Below are 18,739 nucleotides of genomic sequence, written 5' to 3'. Positions count from 1 at the left end.
TCTATTATTTAGGTGTAGTTTAGATGGGCCATCATCAACTGTGCAGGCTGACTGCTGGTGAATGAGAAGAAGAAAGAAATACATGTCCGTTAAAAACTGGATATGACACAAATTCTGTTTCTGATCTCGAAATTCTAAAAACAAATGCATGTGATAAATATAGGTACGAAGGAAAAGTAAATGACGGAGGGTGGCATTAGTTTAAAAACCGCAGAGATATTTAAATATAATTAACTTGCACTCAAAATGACTACCTCAACGCTTAAGTGTTAAATCCACTATTGTTGTCTCTCATCGTGTGTAGGACACATCATCTGACTGCTGTATTATAGATAATTTATATTACAAAGGTTGTCCATTTAGATTAAATTATAGCCCAAAACTATATAGCCTACATGTGATTAGAACGTGGTAACTGATAAAGAGTATTTCAAATGGGGCTTGGGGCATTGGATGGCCCCCTACTGCGGAGACAGGGGCGTGTGACTGCATTAACAAAAGGAACAAAGACCGCCTGCGCTCGCAGAGAGATCCAAGGAATTCAACAGCAGGAGGTGACGTCAGAATCACTCGTTTTGCGGTGTTGTCGCTCTCAAAAACATTTGATATGGAGTAGAACAATTACCCATGTTCCGAAGTTTAGTTTTCGCATTTTCGGGGACTTTTTCAGTTCGCAAAATACTTTTGTATTAACTTCACAAGAGCGACATTGAGCAGTGATAGCATGGCAAATTCGTTGTTTTGTTTTTCTTGAGGATATACGGAATTTCTCCTCGCAAACAACAGGGGAAGTGCCCCCTGTCCTTTGTCTGACACGGGTGTTTTTAAAGTATTCGACATGGACATTTACGGATACAATGGTGTTTTTCTGGTCAAAAGACTATTTAATAATGCAGCTTTTGAGATTTCGAACATGTCAGACATTACGAAGACGAATCCTCAGGGATGCGATAACGGGGCTTTGACAAACAGATTCGGAGTCTTGATTCAAGGGTTGCTGGCCATAGTTGCCTTCAGCACATTGATGGGTGAGGTATCTTTCAGAAGAGAACGTAACAATGTTTCAATAGTTTATAATTGTATAGGCTAACTTATTGTTTCGAAATAGCAGATCATGTTTCAAATAAAATACTTTAAAAAATCACTTCTAAAGGGAACATCAAGGGTCTGCTCAGCCAAGCACCGCACTGTTATCTACTGTAGAGCTACACTCCATCTATGAAGCACGTGGCAGTTTGTTTGTTTACGCTATTTGACGTTTCTATCGGATTGGCTGCTGTTGCACTTTTTAAGGCTGATAATGCATATATAATTCTATTATAATCCATTTAAATAGTATATTATAAGAATGTTTCCCGTATCCTTTTATGTGGCAGGTTTAAAATATTCAACCCCGCTGGTAGCCATCATCAGTGGCATATGAACACAAACGTAAACGATCTCGAATGTATCCTATAACTATTAGACTATTGTTTACAAGTAGTTTATAAGTCTACAATCTATAAACCCGTTTCATTTGTATTATTGAAATGCCTCTTCAAGACAGGGGTGAACGTTTATGCTGTACGATGGGGGAAAAAAAACAGTTTTGAGAGGGTGGTCATAAAATCCTATAGAATACATACATGTCTTTTTGAATATATATAAGAGGCTCTGTCTATATCTCTGTCTACAGTGAGATGACATTTTGTAGTCATGTACTTTACAACAGAGTGATTTATGACAGAAAGGGGTCAGACTCTAAAGGTGATTGGAGGATCAATTAGCTTTGACCTCCTCACAGTTACTTATTAGTAAGAATATCCATATTTAGCCAGCATGTAAGTACTTTACCAGCCAGAGTACCCAAGTCTGAAAATCAAGGGTCTACTCAGCCAAGCGCTGCACTGGTATGCACTGCAGAGCTACACTGTCCATCTCAATGCCTCTCCTCTGCTTGGCAAGATGCGTCCATCTTTGTTTAGAGTCCTCTTCCTCTTGGCTATTTTGGTGACTTCCTCCCATTGACAGACCACTGGCCACACCTTTTGCGTGCCAGAGTTCTTGCATACAGTTGCTATCATTTTATGCCAGGCACCAATTCTGGCTTTGCATTCTAACCTTCAGATAGTTTTTGGGTGATAATGAGTCAAACTGCAGCCACAACATGATGATTGGTATGTGAACAGTCACACACTCAGACCTTGTGTTAGCTGGGGAGAGAGGAACAGTGGGTTCCTGTTAGACACGTAGCCCTAAGCTACCAGTGTCCTGATGGGGATGGGTGGACTGAGGGAGCATGTGGTTCTGACTGTGCCTTTCTTTATCCATCTCTCCTGGACCCACAGAGGACATGTACACACACACACACACACACACACACACACACACACACACACACACACACACACACACACACAAATATAGTGTTTTTCACTCTTCTATGGCTGTCTCTCTCTCACTGCGTCTCTCCGTCTCTCTCTGTCTACAGTGAAGAGGTTCCATGAGCCCGTAGGGGTCAGAAGACCATGGAGGATCTGGTGAGAGTGGTGTTTTTATTACTATTTCTTATCAGAGTCTGTATCAAATCCCCAGGAAAGAACAGGAGACCGTCGGTTGATCACATGGCTGAGGATCATAGATTCTATTAGATTCAGAGATGTCAATGTTTGTTGCTTGACTCTTATGTATCTGGCTATTACAAGTCACCATGGTGATGACCAGCTGAAATTTCACCCTATCTCTACAGGTTTTATGACACGTCCAAGCAGGCCATTGGCGCTCTCTTCATCCACTTCGCCAATGTGTTCCTCTCCAACCTCACAGAAATGGACCCCTGTTCCCTGTGAGTCCATAGCTGTGATTGGACAGGTTGGCAGAAACCACCTGCCAATCTAAAGTCTCAACCACTCATTATGATAAATAAGGTGTTCTGTTGTCACATACAACAGATGGGTGCAGTGAAATGTGTTGTTTTACACGGTCAACCATAGTAGTATGGTGCCCCTAGAGCAAATGCGGTGTTAAGTGCCTTGCTCAAGGACACATTGACAGATTTTTCACCTTGTCGACTCGGGTATTCCAACCACTGACCTTTCGGTTACTTTCCCAACGCTCTAGCCGCTAGGCTACCTTTTGCCCCATGTCAAATAATTGACCGGCTTCCTGGTGGGTTTCCACAGGTATCTGATGAACTTCCTGCTCGATGCCACGCTAGGCATGCTGGTCATCTGGGCGGGGGTCAAGGTTGTCTCCAGGATCGTGGAGTACAAGCAGTTCACACTGCTCACCTTTGGAGAATACGGTGAGTCTCCTAGACATCTGTTTAGGTCGTGTCAAATGTTTGGAGGTTGGCCAAAGCATAGACTACTACTGTTCTGTGACTGTGTCATTGGAGAGGGTTGTGCCAGTTAATTTTCGGGAAATATGTCATGAAGGTTGACTCTTCTTCCTTTCACCACTGGAGGCCGCTGTAGGCTCATGAGAATATTGCATGAAAAACATCCTCCGAAGGGCGATGGTGGCAATAGTGTGGGATTAAGTTCGAGCCAATTGCTGCACTCGTTCCGTCCATAAATTTGAATCGGAATACAGAACCAAAATAAGATTTGAAATGTTAGTCTGTTAATCTACTGTATTCCACAAGGTCATTTTTCTCCTGTATCTGCACATGGTTCTGTTTCATGCTGGTTTTTCCATTGACTATTATGATCCACCGGATTGTAAATGCAGCTGTGCCTTGACCACTGGCCAAATATTTTAGTGGGCTTTTAGTTTCCATCTGATCTGTATCACGCTCCCTCTGTGTGCTGACCTTTTCCCCCAAAAGCTTGCTAGAAATACTGTCTCTGTCATAACTATTAGTCCTGAGAACTAAACAAATAGTAAGACATTTAGCTGTTTGTGTAAACCCACTCTGTCCTCTTAAAGAGCTGAACAACATGCAATCATGGCAGGCGTTGTCTTTTGCCTTCTTTTTTTCGCGGTTTCTCTTCTACCTTTCTCTCTGCTGTCTCACTTCTCTTTCTCTCTTGTTTTGTCTCTCTCTCGTCTGTCTGTTTCTGAGGTGTTCCCAGGCTTGGAGAGGGTTTGTTAATGACAGAGACATGTCCCTGTCTGTGTACACTGAGATGAAAGAGAGACGCAAATAGTACACGTGGGGACGTGTTTAGACCAGAACACTGAGTTTGTGGGTTTTTGTGTGTCTCTGTGTGTATGAATGTCAATGTGTGGTTGTGGCAGTCTGGCGTCATCCTCTCTATGGCTGATCTTCCCCAGGTGACGATCTGAGTCCGTTGGTCAGTGTATGTAGTTGCAGTGTGGTCATTAAGTAATGGTCTGTTCTGTCTCACCAGGTGACCCTCCCCAGGCTGCAGCATGGCTCGGTCAGTGTGGTGTCTACCTTCTCATCATGGTCCTGGAGAAGAGTGTAGTCAGCTTGGTCCTGCTCATTCCTGGATGGACCAACGTGAGTAGGCCCACCATACCCACAATCACCTGCTCCAGGGACATGGGCTAACCCAGATCCTGAGAAAACTGAGAGACTACCCACTCGAGGGAGAGAGCGGAAGTGTCAGCCATGTTCTTTCTTCTCTGTTCTGTGTTTGAAATCTCTGGTGACAATTTAAAGTCAACAAAAAGTCAAGCCTGAAAAACAAAGGGAGAATGAAAGGTTTTGGAGAGAACAAAGAGAAAGAGTTGTCCCTAGAACAGAATGGGAACATTGACCTTCAGCCAAATGAATATCATCCGGCCTCTGGGACTAGGGTCTTGTTTGGTTGATTATTTGTTTGAGGCTGTGGATCACCTTTGTGTTTTAGGGTCATTGTTGCTCTGTTCACTGCTCCTCTCTTGAAGAGTCGTTTAGCTTTTTTCAGTACACTTATATCTTCTTTTTTTTACACTGGGGCTTTTTTCTCAGGGTGAAAACGGTGGGGGGAGGGCAGCGGCAGCCCAAACTGTCATTAACATAGCTTATCCCAGACAAATCGAATACTTGGAGCATTTTTTTCTGTCTTTCTCTCTCTCTCTGACATGGTGAATACCACATAATCATCACATTAGCTCCAATCTCACTCATGTTCCACGGTAGAGAGCCAAAGAGATGCTCCTTCTATTATAGTGCAAAACATTGACGATCTAAATGGCATTGGATGACAGTCGCTTGTGTAACACGCCTGTTATTTTGCCCTGCCCAAATTGAAAGTGTGTGTGTTGTGACGCTGTGTTTCTCTGCGCACTGATGTTCCAGCTGCAGTCTGTGTTGCTGGACTACATCCCTAACCCTCAGGTGGAGCTTGTGTTGGTCATGCTCATCGTGCCCTTCATTGTCAACGTGAGTCTCACCTTCAGTCTCAGCGCTCTGCATAATGTTGTGTATACGTCACAGGAGGCTGGATAATAACGGCTGGATTGGAGTGAATGTAATGGTATCAAACGCATGGAAACCATGCGTTTGAGCCTGATACCGTTCTTTTCATTTAATTCCTGCCATTACTATGAGCCGTCCTCTCCAATTAAGGCACCACAAACCTCCTGTGGTATATGTAGTGTCCCAGACAGTGCATAAAGCTTATATTTCTGGATAGAAAACCTGCATAAAGTTGACAGAATACAGTATGCAGGCTTACTAGGCTACAGTGATCATTCTGTGTCCACCACTGCACCGGTTCTACTGACGGAGTTTGTTCTCTGTGTGACCCTCTGTAGTCCATCATGTTCTGGGTGGTGGACAGTCTGATGATGAGGAAGTACAAGACTCTGAAGAGCCTGGTCGACTCCTGCGACTCCTCGACCAAGGTCGACTCCACGGCACCCTGGGTTACCGGCGACGAGTCACGGGTGAGAGTCAGTTAACTAGAGATGTCCCCGAATAAAAATAATAATCTTGGTCGACCGAAAGCCATCTGTTCTTTCGACCAATTTTAAAACGTGTATTTTTCCATGTATAGAAACACCATATGTGTTTTTAATCAAATCCGAAATATATGCATTGAACTTGTCTGATACTTTAAGATCACTGTTTGATGAAATAAGACACAAATGACTGAAGAGGGGGCCAGAGATCACGATAACAAGAAGAAAAAAACCTTAACCTGCCCCGACCATCCTCCTCCCGCTCCAAATGGCTTTCGCAGATTCTGCCGTTACTCTCCTAAAGTTGCCGGTAATGGGCTACATGAGAAGTCGGCAACATTTTTCATGTGGAATGCCAATTTATCTTACCATTTCTACCGATCTGCGTGCCAGTTATGGTTTTCATGTGCACCTTTTTGTGGAACATTTTCATTTATAAAAACGTCTTCGTACCTCAAAATCATTGTCATGTGGTTAATCAAAATTCTATCTAAATGAAAATGATGCAAACCTAAAAAGTCAATTCTATTGCCATTGCCAACTATGTAAAAATAGCCTATAAAGCCAACAAATAAAAACATTGCTGCCCGCAGGTAGAAAATGTCCTGATTTTAAAAATGAATATACTATAAATCACATTGGCTATGCATGGCCTGTCTGCAGCGAACTTTAAACATTGTATAAACTATTTAACTTGGGTCTGGCCTGAAACTCCTTGCAACATTGTATACAATATTCTGGGCCCTCAAAGTTGTCCATGCTAGTGAGCTCGGAACAGACACAGCAGTAGGCTATTTGCGTAAGGGATAAGAAGTAATCAGGTTGGCCTATTTTTATGATGTTTCCACTGGGTCAGAGCATGACATTTTTCCCTTTCACGCTGAGTGGTTATTGAAAGGGAGAGAGCTGGAAAGATTTTCTTTTAAATACATTGGGGAATTGTCATTTTCAATTCATGTAAAAACAATTTGTTTGCTTGCTGTTTGAGGTGAAAAAAATTACTTTGAGAAGCTCTGCAGGTCATTAGTGATCGTGCATTAAACCAATCAGAAATACTATCAGATCCCCAAATGGGCACATTTATATGTCTACGTTTGCACCCAGACCAGGTAGCCTATAGACCTACTTCTATGTGTAATCAGGTGCGCGTCTTTACTCAACATTGACGGGTGCGCTCCAAACAAAACACAATGAAAATGTAATGACGTAAAACCAACATTTGTTTCTCACAAGTGTAGCATATAATATATTTAATGTGTTAACAGACATTACCGTAACCAGACAAACTTTGGTAGATTACAAATGATAGGAATGAACTGTAAATGGACTACTGGTGATATACGTATGTAATCGGGAATTGATTGAAACTAACAGTCAAATGCAAGTTATGAAACAATGAATGTACACAAATTGGGAGGGAGCCCATTCTGGAGAGAGACGTGCATTGTGCAGCCACACTCCTCTTCTTAGACTGTGCCCCCCGCGGCCTCCGCAATGGATTAGTCTCGGCCTCCGTAATGGATTAGTTCACTGGGATGGGCACGAATAAGACTGGTGTCTCGTGTGCCATTCATTTTTTTTTATATATATATATGTGTGGATTCGGCTATTTCAGCCACACTTGTTCGAGCACACAGCTATGCAATCTCCATAGACCCGTAGTGAAGAGCTCAGTGACTTTCAACGTGGCACCGTCATAGGATTCCACCTTTCCAACAAGTCAGTTTGTAACATTTCTACCCTGCTAGAGCTGCCCCAGGCAACTGTAAGTGCTGTTATTGTGAAGTGGAAACTAGGAGCAACAACAGCTCAGCCGCGAGATGGTAGGCCACAAAAACTCACAGAACGGAACCGCCTGATTGCTGTAGTGTGTAAAAATCGTCTTTCCTCTGTTGCAACACTCAATTCCAAGTTCCAAACTGCCTTTGGAAGCAACGTCAGCGCATAACTGTTCGTCGGGAGCTTCATGAAATGGGTTTACATGGCGCGCATAAGCCTAAGATCACCATGCGCAATGCCCAAGCGTCTGTCGGCTGGAGTGGTGTAAAGCTCGCCGCCATTGGACTCCATCTTGCAGTCCGACAAAATAATCTGGGTTTGGCGGATGTCATGAGAACGCTACCTGCCCCAATGCATAGTGTCAACTGTAAAGTTTGGTGGAGGAGGAATAATGGTCTGGGGCTGTTTTTTATGGTTCGGGCTAGGCCCCTTAGTTCCAGTGAACGGAAATTTTAACACAACATACAATAATATTCTAGATGATTCTGTGCTTCCAACTTTGTGGCAACAGTTTGGGGAAGGCCCTTTTCTGTTTCAGCATGAAAGCGAGGTCAAAGCGAGGTCCATACAGAAATGGTGTGTCGAGATTTGTGTGGAAGAACTTGACTGGCCTGCACAGAGCCCTGGCCTCAACTACATCGAACACCTTTGGGATGATTTGGAACGCTGACTGTGAGCCAGGGCTAATTGCCCAACATCAGTGCCCGACCTCACTAATGCTCTTGAGGCTGCTGCGGGTACTTGCTTCCATTCAATGTTCCAACGTCTAGCGGAAAGCCTTCCCAGAAGAGTGAGGGCTGTTATAGCAGCAAAGGAGGGACCAACTCCATTTAATGCCCATGATTTTGGAATGAGATGTTTGACTAGCAGGTGTCCATATACTTTTGGTCATGTAGTGTATATTTGCTACTGCTCGACTAAATAATTTTGGTTGCCAGCCTATCTCCCAAACAATCAACCATTCAAATAATTGGGGCCAGCCCTACAGTTAACCATAAGAGGGGACTGCAGATCTGAGTGCTACTGCTCTGTGGGATCATGAAGGGATGCCGTTTGATGACAAAACATTAAAGCCCATGGGTGTAAGAGAGACTTTCCCACCAAAAATCACAACACTCCACATCCCCATGGGACACTGGCTCATGACGTCTGTGTTTGTTGAGAAAGAAAAGAAACGGAGTGTGTGTGTGAGTTATGATAGATGTCCGTCACAGTGATTTAGCCTGTCTGCACCTGTTTTATGGGGGCTTCCACACACACACACACACACACACACACACACACTGCTTTCTGGGTTGGTCTAAAGGGCAACTGGCCCACATAGTTACTGTCAAGGAAAGACTGAGTCAGGGAACCTCAACCTCCTCTCCCCCTTTCACTCCATTTTTGTTTGTCTCCGTTTTCTCCCGTCAATTTGTGGTGTTGTTTCTCTGTGGGTCCGTTACCCGAGATGGATCGTGTCGTGTGAAATGGAGTCCATGTCCTGCTTGTCCCTGTTGTTCTGGAAAATAAGAGTCTGATTATCACAGCAATGTTATTGACATTCCTTGTTTGGCAAGACACGAGTGATGGATGTATGGAGCTAGAGCGGCCAGACAGTTGTCACATCGTTGAGTCAAGTGTCTTCTGTGTTGTAGAGTTGCTCCTAATCTGTTGATGTAGTCTACCGTAAGTGTGTGATCACCTTGTTTCATTGGATCCATTGTGAGAATTGTATTTGGTGGGAGAACAGTTAGTAGGTGGTGAATAGTGATGTCATTATGATATTAGTTAACTGTCTCCAGTGGGTATATAGTGTTCCATTTGAGTGGCTGTGAAATCATGTACTGTATATTGGAGTAGTGAGACTGTCGACAGAAGCCTTCTGTGTTGGGTAATCAGACAGAATTGTCCTCCAACGCATTCAATGTGTTACTGTACACTCTCTCTATCTGTCCTCTCTCTCTTTCTCACCCTCCCTCTGGAGTCACAATGATGATGACAGACTGGCAGTGTTTCTCTCTCCCTCCTCGTCCCTGGTACTCTGCCAAGCAGCAACAAATCATCCCTTCATCCCGGGAATAAAAGTGACATTTGGAATTAATTTCCATTTGTTGATGTCATGAAAAGAGGAGGGGAAGATGGTTCTCTCCCTCTATGTCCATGGGAGAGAGGAGGGCATTGATTAGGGAGAACTGTTGGAGTTTGGTTGGGCTGTGTGTCTGTGTGCAATGAGTTTGATTTCAGTTCCCGACACGGTCTGTAGGATAGTGTTTGGAAAGGATTTCATCCATGGTCAGCTGTGGCCATATGGTGTTCAGAGTAGGCTGTTTTACTTTTATCACAACAAAATGTTTGAGAAACACAGACACAGCATCGGTAGTCTGGCCTCTTGGTTTGAGTGTAACCGAATGAAGATTTATTTGGGATTGGCCTCATATTGGGGAGAGAGGAAGGCTGGGCAAGCCCCCTTTCTGCCTCTGCTTCTCCCATTACTATAATCTCATCCAAGATGTCTGCATTGGGCACACACACTCGCACACATGCATGCACACACTACCATAATCTCATCCAAGATGTCTCTGTATCCAGCATACAGTGCATTCGGAAAATATTCAGACCCCTTGACTTTTTCCATATTTTGTTACGTTATAGCCTTATTCTAAAATGGATTTAATATTTTTTTTCCCTCGTCAATCTACGCTAGGGTTGCAAAGGGTCAGAAGCTTTCCGGTAAATTTCTGGAATGTTTCCAGAAATTTTCCATGGGAAGTTAAGCCTGGGAATTTTGCTCAAATTCATCAAAGAAGTTAGCTTATGAACCTTTTTTTAATGTGGAATACACAAGGAAATTCTAGGTCTTGTGGCATATTTTGGTTAAACTATTCCCAATTCAATGGAATTGCACTGTGCATGCAGAGGGTTGCAATCTTCCATCACATGTACAGCTGATTCTCAAGATCTTGCACACTAATGAGATGCTATTGAGCCCACACTACTACACCGTCTGAGCCAAGGACTACATACTTTCTGGTAAATTTTGATTATAATACTGGGTGGGGTGAATATATTTTATGACATTATTTTTTTGTTAACTAGTAAATAGTAGCCTACAGCAAAGAGTATTTAAATCATTTGTGACTTCTTAACAATTTCTGCTAGTTAGTTTTTGCTACCATGTGGGTTTCAGCTTGCTTGAGCCTGCTAACTGAGTGTTAATTCACCTGTTTCCATACATGTTACATTTGAAAACATTTATCTTACAAAGGGGTTGTTTAATCTAACTGCTTAACTATTTATCTGTACATTGAATAGCATTTTTATTTATTTTCTACACTTTTTTTACAGGAACATTTCCACAGGCACTATCTGATGTGTGGAGACATTTCACTGCAGCTAATGTAGATGGAAAAGCTGTGAACATTTGCAAATACTGTGCCAAATCATATGGGAAGAATGCAACAAAGATGGAGAATCATCTAGCCAAGTGCATAAAGTTCCCTCAGCACTCACAACAAGCAACCTCTGACAAAAATCCCTCTACTTCTATTCAAGGCAAAAATTATTAACCAGACACCTTATCGATAGCAACAGCTCATGGTCCTCCTGGAATCAGAAGGTTTTTTGTGTCTCAATGGAGGAACGTAGTCAGAGATGCTGATGAATGTCTTGCTTGAGCTGTGTATGCAACTGGTTCACCTCTGATGCTCACAGACAATGTGTATTGGAAGAGATTTCTTAATGTTCTTTGCCCAGCATGCAGCCCTCCAACCAGACATGCTTTATCTACTAATTTGCTGGATGCAGAGTTCAACAGAGTTCCAAGTGAAGGTCAAGCAAATCATAGAGAAAGCAGACTGTATTGCAATCATCTCTGATGAGTGGTCGAATGTTTGTGGGCAAGGAATAATTAACTTTATCATCTCCACCCCTCAACCAGTATTCTACAAGAGCACAGACGCAAGGAGACAACAGACACACCGGTCTCTACATTGCAGGTGAGCTGAAGGCAGTCATCAATGACCTTGGACCACAGAAGGTATTTGCACTGGTGACAGACAATGCTGCGAACATGAAGGCTGATTGGTCTAAAGTGGAGAAGTCTTACCCTCACATCACACCCATTGGCTGTGCTGCTCATGCATTGAATCTGCACCTCAAGGACATCATGGAACTGAACACAATGGATACAATCTACAAGAGATCTAAGGAAATGGTTAGGTATGTGAAGGGTCATCAAGTTTTATAGCAGCAATCTACCTCACCAAGCAAAGTGAGAAGAATAAGAGCACCACATTGAAGCTGCCCAACAACACCTGTTGGGGTGGTGTTGTCATCATGTTTGACAGTCTCGTGAAGGGGACGGAGTCTCTCCAAGAAATGGCCATATCACAATCTGCCGATATGGACATAGCCTCATCAAGAGGATCATCCTGGATGATGTATTTTGGGAGAGCGTGGTAAGCAGCCTGAAACTCCTGAAACTTATAGCAGTAGCCATTGCACGAATTGAGGGAGACAATGCCATCCTGTCTGATGTTCAGACTCAGCTTGCAGATGTAGGGGAAGAAATCCGTACTGCCCTGCCCACTTCACTGTTGCTCCAAGCAGAAGAAACTGCATCAAATGCATCAAAGCGTGAAGACTTCTGCCTGAATCCCATACACTCCGCAGCGTACATGTTGGACCCCCAAGTATGCTGGCAAGAGCATCCTGTCTGGTGCAGAGATCAACAAGGCCTATGTCATCACTACTGTGTCTCGCCACCTTGGCCTGGATGAGGGCAAGCTTCTTGGCAGTCTGGCGAAGGACACTTCCAAGCAAGGGCTTTGGGATGGAGATGCAATATGGCAGTCGTCCCAACATATCTCATCAGCCACCTGGTGGAAGGGACTTTGTGGATCTGAGGCTCTTTCCCCTGTTGCCTCCATCATCGGGCGGCAGGTGGTTCGAGCGTTGGGCCAGTAATCGAAAGGTTGCTAGGTTGAATCCACGAGCTGACAAGGTACAAATCTGTCGTTCTGCCCCTGAACAAGGCAGTTAACCCACTGTTCCTAGGCCATCATTGTAAATAAGAATTGGTTCTTAACTTACTTGCCTAGTTAAATAAAAAATCCTCCAAATCCCACCAACATCAGCCGCCTCAGAGCGCAACTTGTCCTTGTTTGGGAACACACACACCAAAGCACGTAACAGGCTGACCAATACAAGGGTTGAAAAAATGTTGGCCATCTGGGAAAATTTGAAGCTTTTTGAGCCTGACAATAAGCCATCCTCAACAAGGTTGGAAAGTGACAGTGAAGATTAGGCCTGAGTGTCTGATGTTCAAGAGGTGAACATTGAGGAGGTCCAGGGAGAAGACATGGAAGCCTGAGAGGAAGACAACCAAAGCTTTAGTTTCCAGACTACCATTTTACAGATGTATGTTGAGAATGTTTTTGGGGATGCAATAGATCATTGGGATCATTATATATTCCCTTTCTTTTGTTGTTTAGTGAAATCATTTAATCATTTGCAATTGTCTACATATGTTAAGGTAAAAGGTTTGTTTCTGTCTACAAATTATATGGTAAATACAGTAGCAAGAAAAAGTATGTGACCCTTTGGAATGACCTGGATTTCTGCATAAATTGGTCATCAAATTGGATCTGATATTCACAACAATAGACAAACATAGTGTGCTTAAACTAATAATACACAAATTCTTGTATTTTTCTTGTCTATATTGAATGCATAATTCAAACATTCGCAGTGTAGGTTGGAAAAAGTATGTGAACCCCTAGGCTAAGGACTTCTCCAAAAGCTAATTGGAGTCAGGAGTCAGCTAACCTGGAGTCCAATCATTGAGACGAGATTGGAGATGTTGGTTAGAGCTGCTTTGCCCTGTAATAAACACTCACAAAATTTGAGTTTGCTATTCACAAGAAGCATTGCCTGATGTGAACCATGCCTCGAACAAAAGAGATCTCAGAAGACCTAAGATTAAGAATTGTTGACTTGCATAAAGCTGGAAAGGGTTGCAAAAGTATCTCTAAATGCCTTCATGTTCATCAGTCCACAGTAAGACACATTTTCTATAAATGGAGAAAGTTCAGCACTGTTGCTACTCTCCCTGTAAGTGGCTGTCCTGCAAAGATGACTGCAAGAGCACAGCGCAGAATGCTCAATGAGGAAGAATCCTAGAGTGTCAGCTAAAGACTTACAGAAATCTCTGTAACATGCTAACATCTCTGTTGAAGAGTTTACGATACATAAAGCACTAAACAAGAATGGTGTTCATGGGAGGACACCACGGAAGAAGCGACTGCTGTCCAAAAAAAACATTGCTGCACGTCTGAAGTTTGCAAAGGTGCACCTGGATGTTCCATAGCGCTACTGGCAAAATATTCTGTGGACAGATTAAACTACAGTTGTTGTTTGGAAGGAACACACAACACTATGTGTGGAGAACAAAAGGCACAGCACAGCACACCAACATCAAAACCTCATCACAACTGTAAACTATGGTTGAGGGAGCATCATGGTTTGGGGCTGCTTTGCTGCCTCAGGGCCTGGACAGCTTGCTATCATCAATGGAAAAATGAATTCCCAAGTTCATCGAGACATTTTGCAGCATAATGTTATACTATCTGTCCGCCAATTGAAGCTCAACCAAAGTTGGGTGATGCAACAGAACAACGACCCCAAACACAGAAGTAAATCAACAGAGAATGGCTTGAACAGAAGAAAATACGCCTTCTGGAGTGGCCCAGTCAGAGTCCTGACCTCAACCCCATTTGAGATGCTGTGGCATGACGTCGAGAGCAATTCACACCCAGACATCTTAAGAATATTGCTGAACTGAATCAGTTTTGTAAAGAGGAATGGTCCAAAATTCCTCCTGACCGTTGTGCAGGTCTGATCCCCAACTACAGAAAATGTTTGGTTGAGGTTATTGCTGCAAAAGGAGGGTCAACCAGTTATGAAATCCAAGGGTTCACATACTTTTTTCCACTGTGAATGTTTACACGGTATGTTCAATAAAGACAAACGTATAATTGTTTGTGTGTTATTAGTTTAAGCAGACTGTGTTTTGTCTATTGTTGTGACCTAGATGAAGATCAGATACAATTTTATGACCAATTTATGCAAAAATCCAGGTATTTCCAAAGGGTTCACATACTTTTTCTTGCCACTGTATATCCAATGCAAAAAACATCTACATTTAAACGGTATTAATATTAATTTGCATATATTTCCAGTAATTCTCATATATTCCCATGGAAAGATTCCACCTCTGAATATTCCCCAAAATGTGCAAACCTAATCTACACACCATACCCCATAATGACATAAGTATTCAGAACCTTTACTCAGTACTTTGTTGAAGCACCTTTTGGCAGTGATTACAGTCTCAAGTCTTCTTGGGTATGACGCTACAAGCTTGGCCCACCTGTATTTGGGGAGTTTCTCCCATTTTTCTCTGCAGACCCTCTCAAACTATGTCAGGTTGGATGGGGAGGGTCGCTGCACAGCTATTATCAGGTCTCTCCTGAGATGTTCAATCAGGTTCAAGTCCGGTCTCTGGCTGGGCCACTCAAGGACATTCATTTGTTCCGAAGCCACTCCTGTGTTGTCTTGGCTGTGTGCTTAGGGTTGTTGTCCTGTTAGAAGATGAACCTTCGCCTCATTCCTGAGGTCCTGAGTGCTCTGGAGCAGGTTTTCACCAAGGATTTCTCTGTACTTTTCTCCATTCATCTGTCCCTCGATCCTGACTAGTCTCCCAGTCCCTGCCACTGAAAAACATCCCCACAGCAAGATGCTGCCACCACCATGCTTTGCCAGGTTTCCTCCAGATGTGACGCTTGGCATTCAAACCAAAGAGTTCAATCTTGGTTTCAGCCGACCAGAGAATCTGGTTTCTCATGGTCTGAGAGTCCTTTAGGTGCCTTTTGGAAATTCCAAGTGGGCCGTCGTGCCTTTTACTGAAGAGTGGTTTCCATCTGGCCACTACCATAAAGGCCTGATTGGTGGAGTGCTGCAGAGATGTTCCACAGAGGAACTATGGAGCTCTGTCAGAGTTACCGTCTGGTTCTTGGTGACATCCCTGACCAAGGCCCTTCTCCCCGATTGCTCAGTTTGGCCTTCAATGCTGCAGACATTTTTTGGTATCCTTCTCCAGATCTGTACCTCAACAGAATCCTGTCTCGGAGCTCTACGGACGATACCTTTGACCTCATGGCTTGGTTTTTGCTCTGACAGGCACCGTCAACTGTGGGACCTTACATAGAGAGGTGTGTGCCTTTCCAAATCACGTTCAATCAATTGAATTTACCACAAGTTGACTCTAATCAAGTTGTAGAAACATCTCAAGGATGATACATGGAAACAGGATGCACTTGAGATCAATTTAGAGTTTCATAGCAATACTTATGAATACGTATGTAAATAAGATATTTGTTTAAATATTTGTAATAAATGTGCAAAAATGTCTCAACCTGTTTTCGCTTTGTCATTAAGGGGTATTGTGTGTAGATTGATTTGTAAAAAAAAATTATTGAATCCATTTTAGAATATGGCTGTAATGTAACAAAATGTGGAAAAAGTCAAGGGGTCTGAATACTTTCTGTTTGTGGAATTATTATGCCATAAAGGCCTTTCCAGAAACTGTATGAAATTGGAATTCCTCTTAGTTGGAATTATATGTGGTGGAGCACTGGTTTGGACAATATTCCAGACAGGGAATAAAGTGGGATTTTATAGTCTTGGAGTGGGAATAACAGCACACCAGACCTGGACACATCACCTCATCTTGGCCGACAGCTGCTCACATGTTTGTGTGACGGTGTCTCTATGTTTGTGTATCTATTCTCTTACGTGTTTCTCCCTCATCCAGGTCCTGTTGACAGTCGAAACAGACACTGAGGAGGAGGATAGTTCAACAATGGTCCGAGGAGGGTCCCGCTCTAGCCTCCCAGTAGTGGGCATAATACCTAGCTGGGTGGAGGTGTAGCTCTGGTATCCTTCTCTACAAGACCCTGACCCGAGCCACACATACGCTGACCCGTACGCTCCTTCCAGAACACACAGATTTGCTTTTTTTCATTGTACACATCCCAATGATGTCTTTGATGACTTGGCTGTTATGAGGATGTTGAATGTTATATGAACTATGCTTGATGAAGAAGAGAGAAAAAAAGTCCTTCGCCCTTGCAGTCCCTGTTTACGGAAACAACAAGCTCGGTGTGGCTATAAAGTGTCTCTTAATGGAGATAATTAGAGAGCACAGTGTGAGCTTGAGGGAACACGACAGTGGTGATGAAAGAGTAAATCTGTCCTCTCTCTCAGGGGGATTTTGTGAAAAGGGTGTTTGTTGATCTCCAAAGAGCTCTTTGACATCATACAAATTACTGCTTGGTTCAAACCTTGACATACAGCGTCTAATAGTCTGTAATTAAATGCGTTAAAAGTCTGTTTTGGACCTGTAGTATTTAGTAGAATCCACTACTAGTGTCCTTGTCTCCTTTCCTCCTTCGCCACTAACAGGTGGAAGGGCTGGATAGTTTCAATCATTGATTTCACCTATCACGTCCACTCAGATCAGTTGTCAGACTATTGTAACTCAGCTGGAGGAGTTGGACCTTAAAGTTGGAAATGTTTTATCTGAGTTGGACTGTAGTGGTCTGGTCTGGAACAGTTCTTCACACTGTCTCCAGAAGATGTTTAACAAGGCGGAAAATGGTATTCTATGTGGAAAATGGACCAGATCATTTTATATTCCTCATGGATGTCCATTTGGGATTGATTTGGATTTATACAAATATTTGCAATGTTTCTACTATGAACTAAAGAGCTTAGTGATATGGAGTGATTTTGAACATTCTAATGTATTTTCTTATTTCTTTTGTCTATTTGACATATTTTACTGTATTCATCTTACTTGTGGTTAAACCTGTGGTAATGACATGTAATGGGAGATTTCGAAGTGGTGTGACTGAAATGATCACAGTCAATTCAGAGATTACCTGAGATACCAAAATAGTGTTCAGGTTACCATTTTAATGTTAATTCTTATAGATCACATTTCTCAATCATTGAGCTGTTAACTCTAACATGAAAATACAGTACTGCCATTTTTGTAATGATTTAATGATGTTCCTGGAACCATTTAATGTCTTAGTGATGTGAAAGATTCTGATTGTGAGACTGTCATTTCACGTGACCTCAAATGTGTAGAACAGCTACTGTGAGGACCTGCGACACTACATTTATGCTAATTATTCACTGTAAAAAATAAAATGACTCATGCTCTGTCTATAACATATATTTTATTTAGCGTTATTTCAATCCATCATGTATCTGTTTTGTGGAAACAGAATTTTGAATTGTGACTGAATGTTTAATGGGTATCCACTTGAAAGTGCCATGTTTGCTATAATATATTCATGATTCATTTATGATACAACAAGAAACATGTATTTGTCTTTTGTCTTAACTGTTGTCACTATTGTTTGTGTTATAATTTAAATTCAAGTAAAATTGTATAATAATAAAAACCACGAGTGTTGAATACCTTTGGTGGCTCGGGTCAGCCCGGTGGCTGCTGAGCTCGATGACAGACACCTGAGCGGGACGCAGAGTAGTACACCTGTGTGGGGGAGGGGGGGGGGGGGGGCAACGGGCCTTTGACCCCAAACTGATGACAGGAGGGGTGAGGGGGGTGGTTAGAGGGGGAGATAGTCATTGGCACAGGGACTGGTAGAGGAGAGAGTTAGTTAGGGGGGTGTCTGGTGTGATCCTAAGCAGAGTGTCGCCACTTGAGCTTGACCAGGTTTACATATTTGCTCTCCCTGTGAGCACCTAAACCTAGCATGCAAAGAGCCTGCCTTCCTGCAATGACTAAGGCCTGGGTTCAGTCCCGATACGATTTGTAGACAATGCGGCTGTTAAACGCAATTCCGATTGAGCAGCGTTTACCGTGAATATGAGCTCTAAGAACATGAGGACATTGCCTTTAAAGCCCTGATGGGATTAACTCAGTAGGATGGAGCACAGTACTAGTTTTGGGTGTGATTCCTGCTTGGGCCACATACAGCACATACTTATACTAAATGTTTGTGTTAATTGTTAGTTACTTTCATAGAACTGTTTACTTGGTAATGTTAGT

General features: G+C 42.8%; 1 protein-coding gene across 3 annotated transcripts; it reads left to right on the top strand.

The window, feature by feature from the left end:
• The first annotated feature begins 522 nt into the window (after positions 1-522).
• Positions 523-17,898, top strand: LOC115133086 (store-operated calcium entry regulator STIMATE-like). Of its 3 annotated transcripts, none has more exons than XM_065021648.1 (8): positions 523-1,028; positions 2,471-2,519; positions 2,729-2,824; positions 3,162-3,283; positions 4,335-4,447; positions 5,231-5,314; positions 5,689-5,820; positions 6,016-16,462. In XM_065021648.1, the coding sequence occupies exons 1-8, from the start codon at positions 839-841 to the stop codon at positions 6,331-6,333; spliced, it is 1,104 nt and encodes a 367-aa protein (XP_064877720.1). In that variant the 5' UTR covers positions 523-838; the 3' UTR covers positions 6,334-16,462. The 3 variants fall into 3 exon arrangements, with proteins under 3 accessions (XP_064877720.1, XP_029521813.1, XP_029521812.1); XM_029665953.2 differs by having other exon boundaries at positions 525-1,028; positions 5,995-6,108; XM_029665952.2 differs by lacking the exon at positions 6,016-16,462 and adding an exon at positions 16,469-17,898 and having other exon boundaries at positions 526-1,028.
• The last annotated feature ends 841 nt before the right edge of the window (positions 17,899-18,739 follow it).

This window comes from Oncorhynchus nerka, linkage group LG8 (genome assembly GCF_034236695.1).
Source record: "Oncorhynchus nerka isolate Pitt River linkage group LG8, Oner_Uvic_2.0, whole genome shotgun sequence".
NCBI lineage: Eukaryota > Metazoa > Chordata > Actinopteri > Salmoniformes > Salmonidae > Oncorhynchus > Oncorhynchus nerka.
Note: the sequence above shows the minus strand (reverse complement) of the source record. Positions and strands in the feature narration are given on the sequence as shown.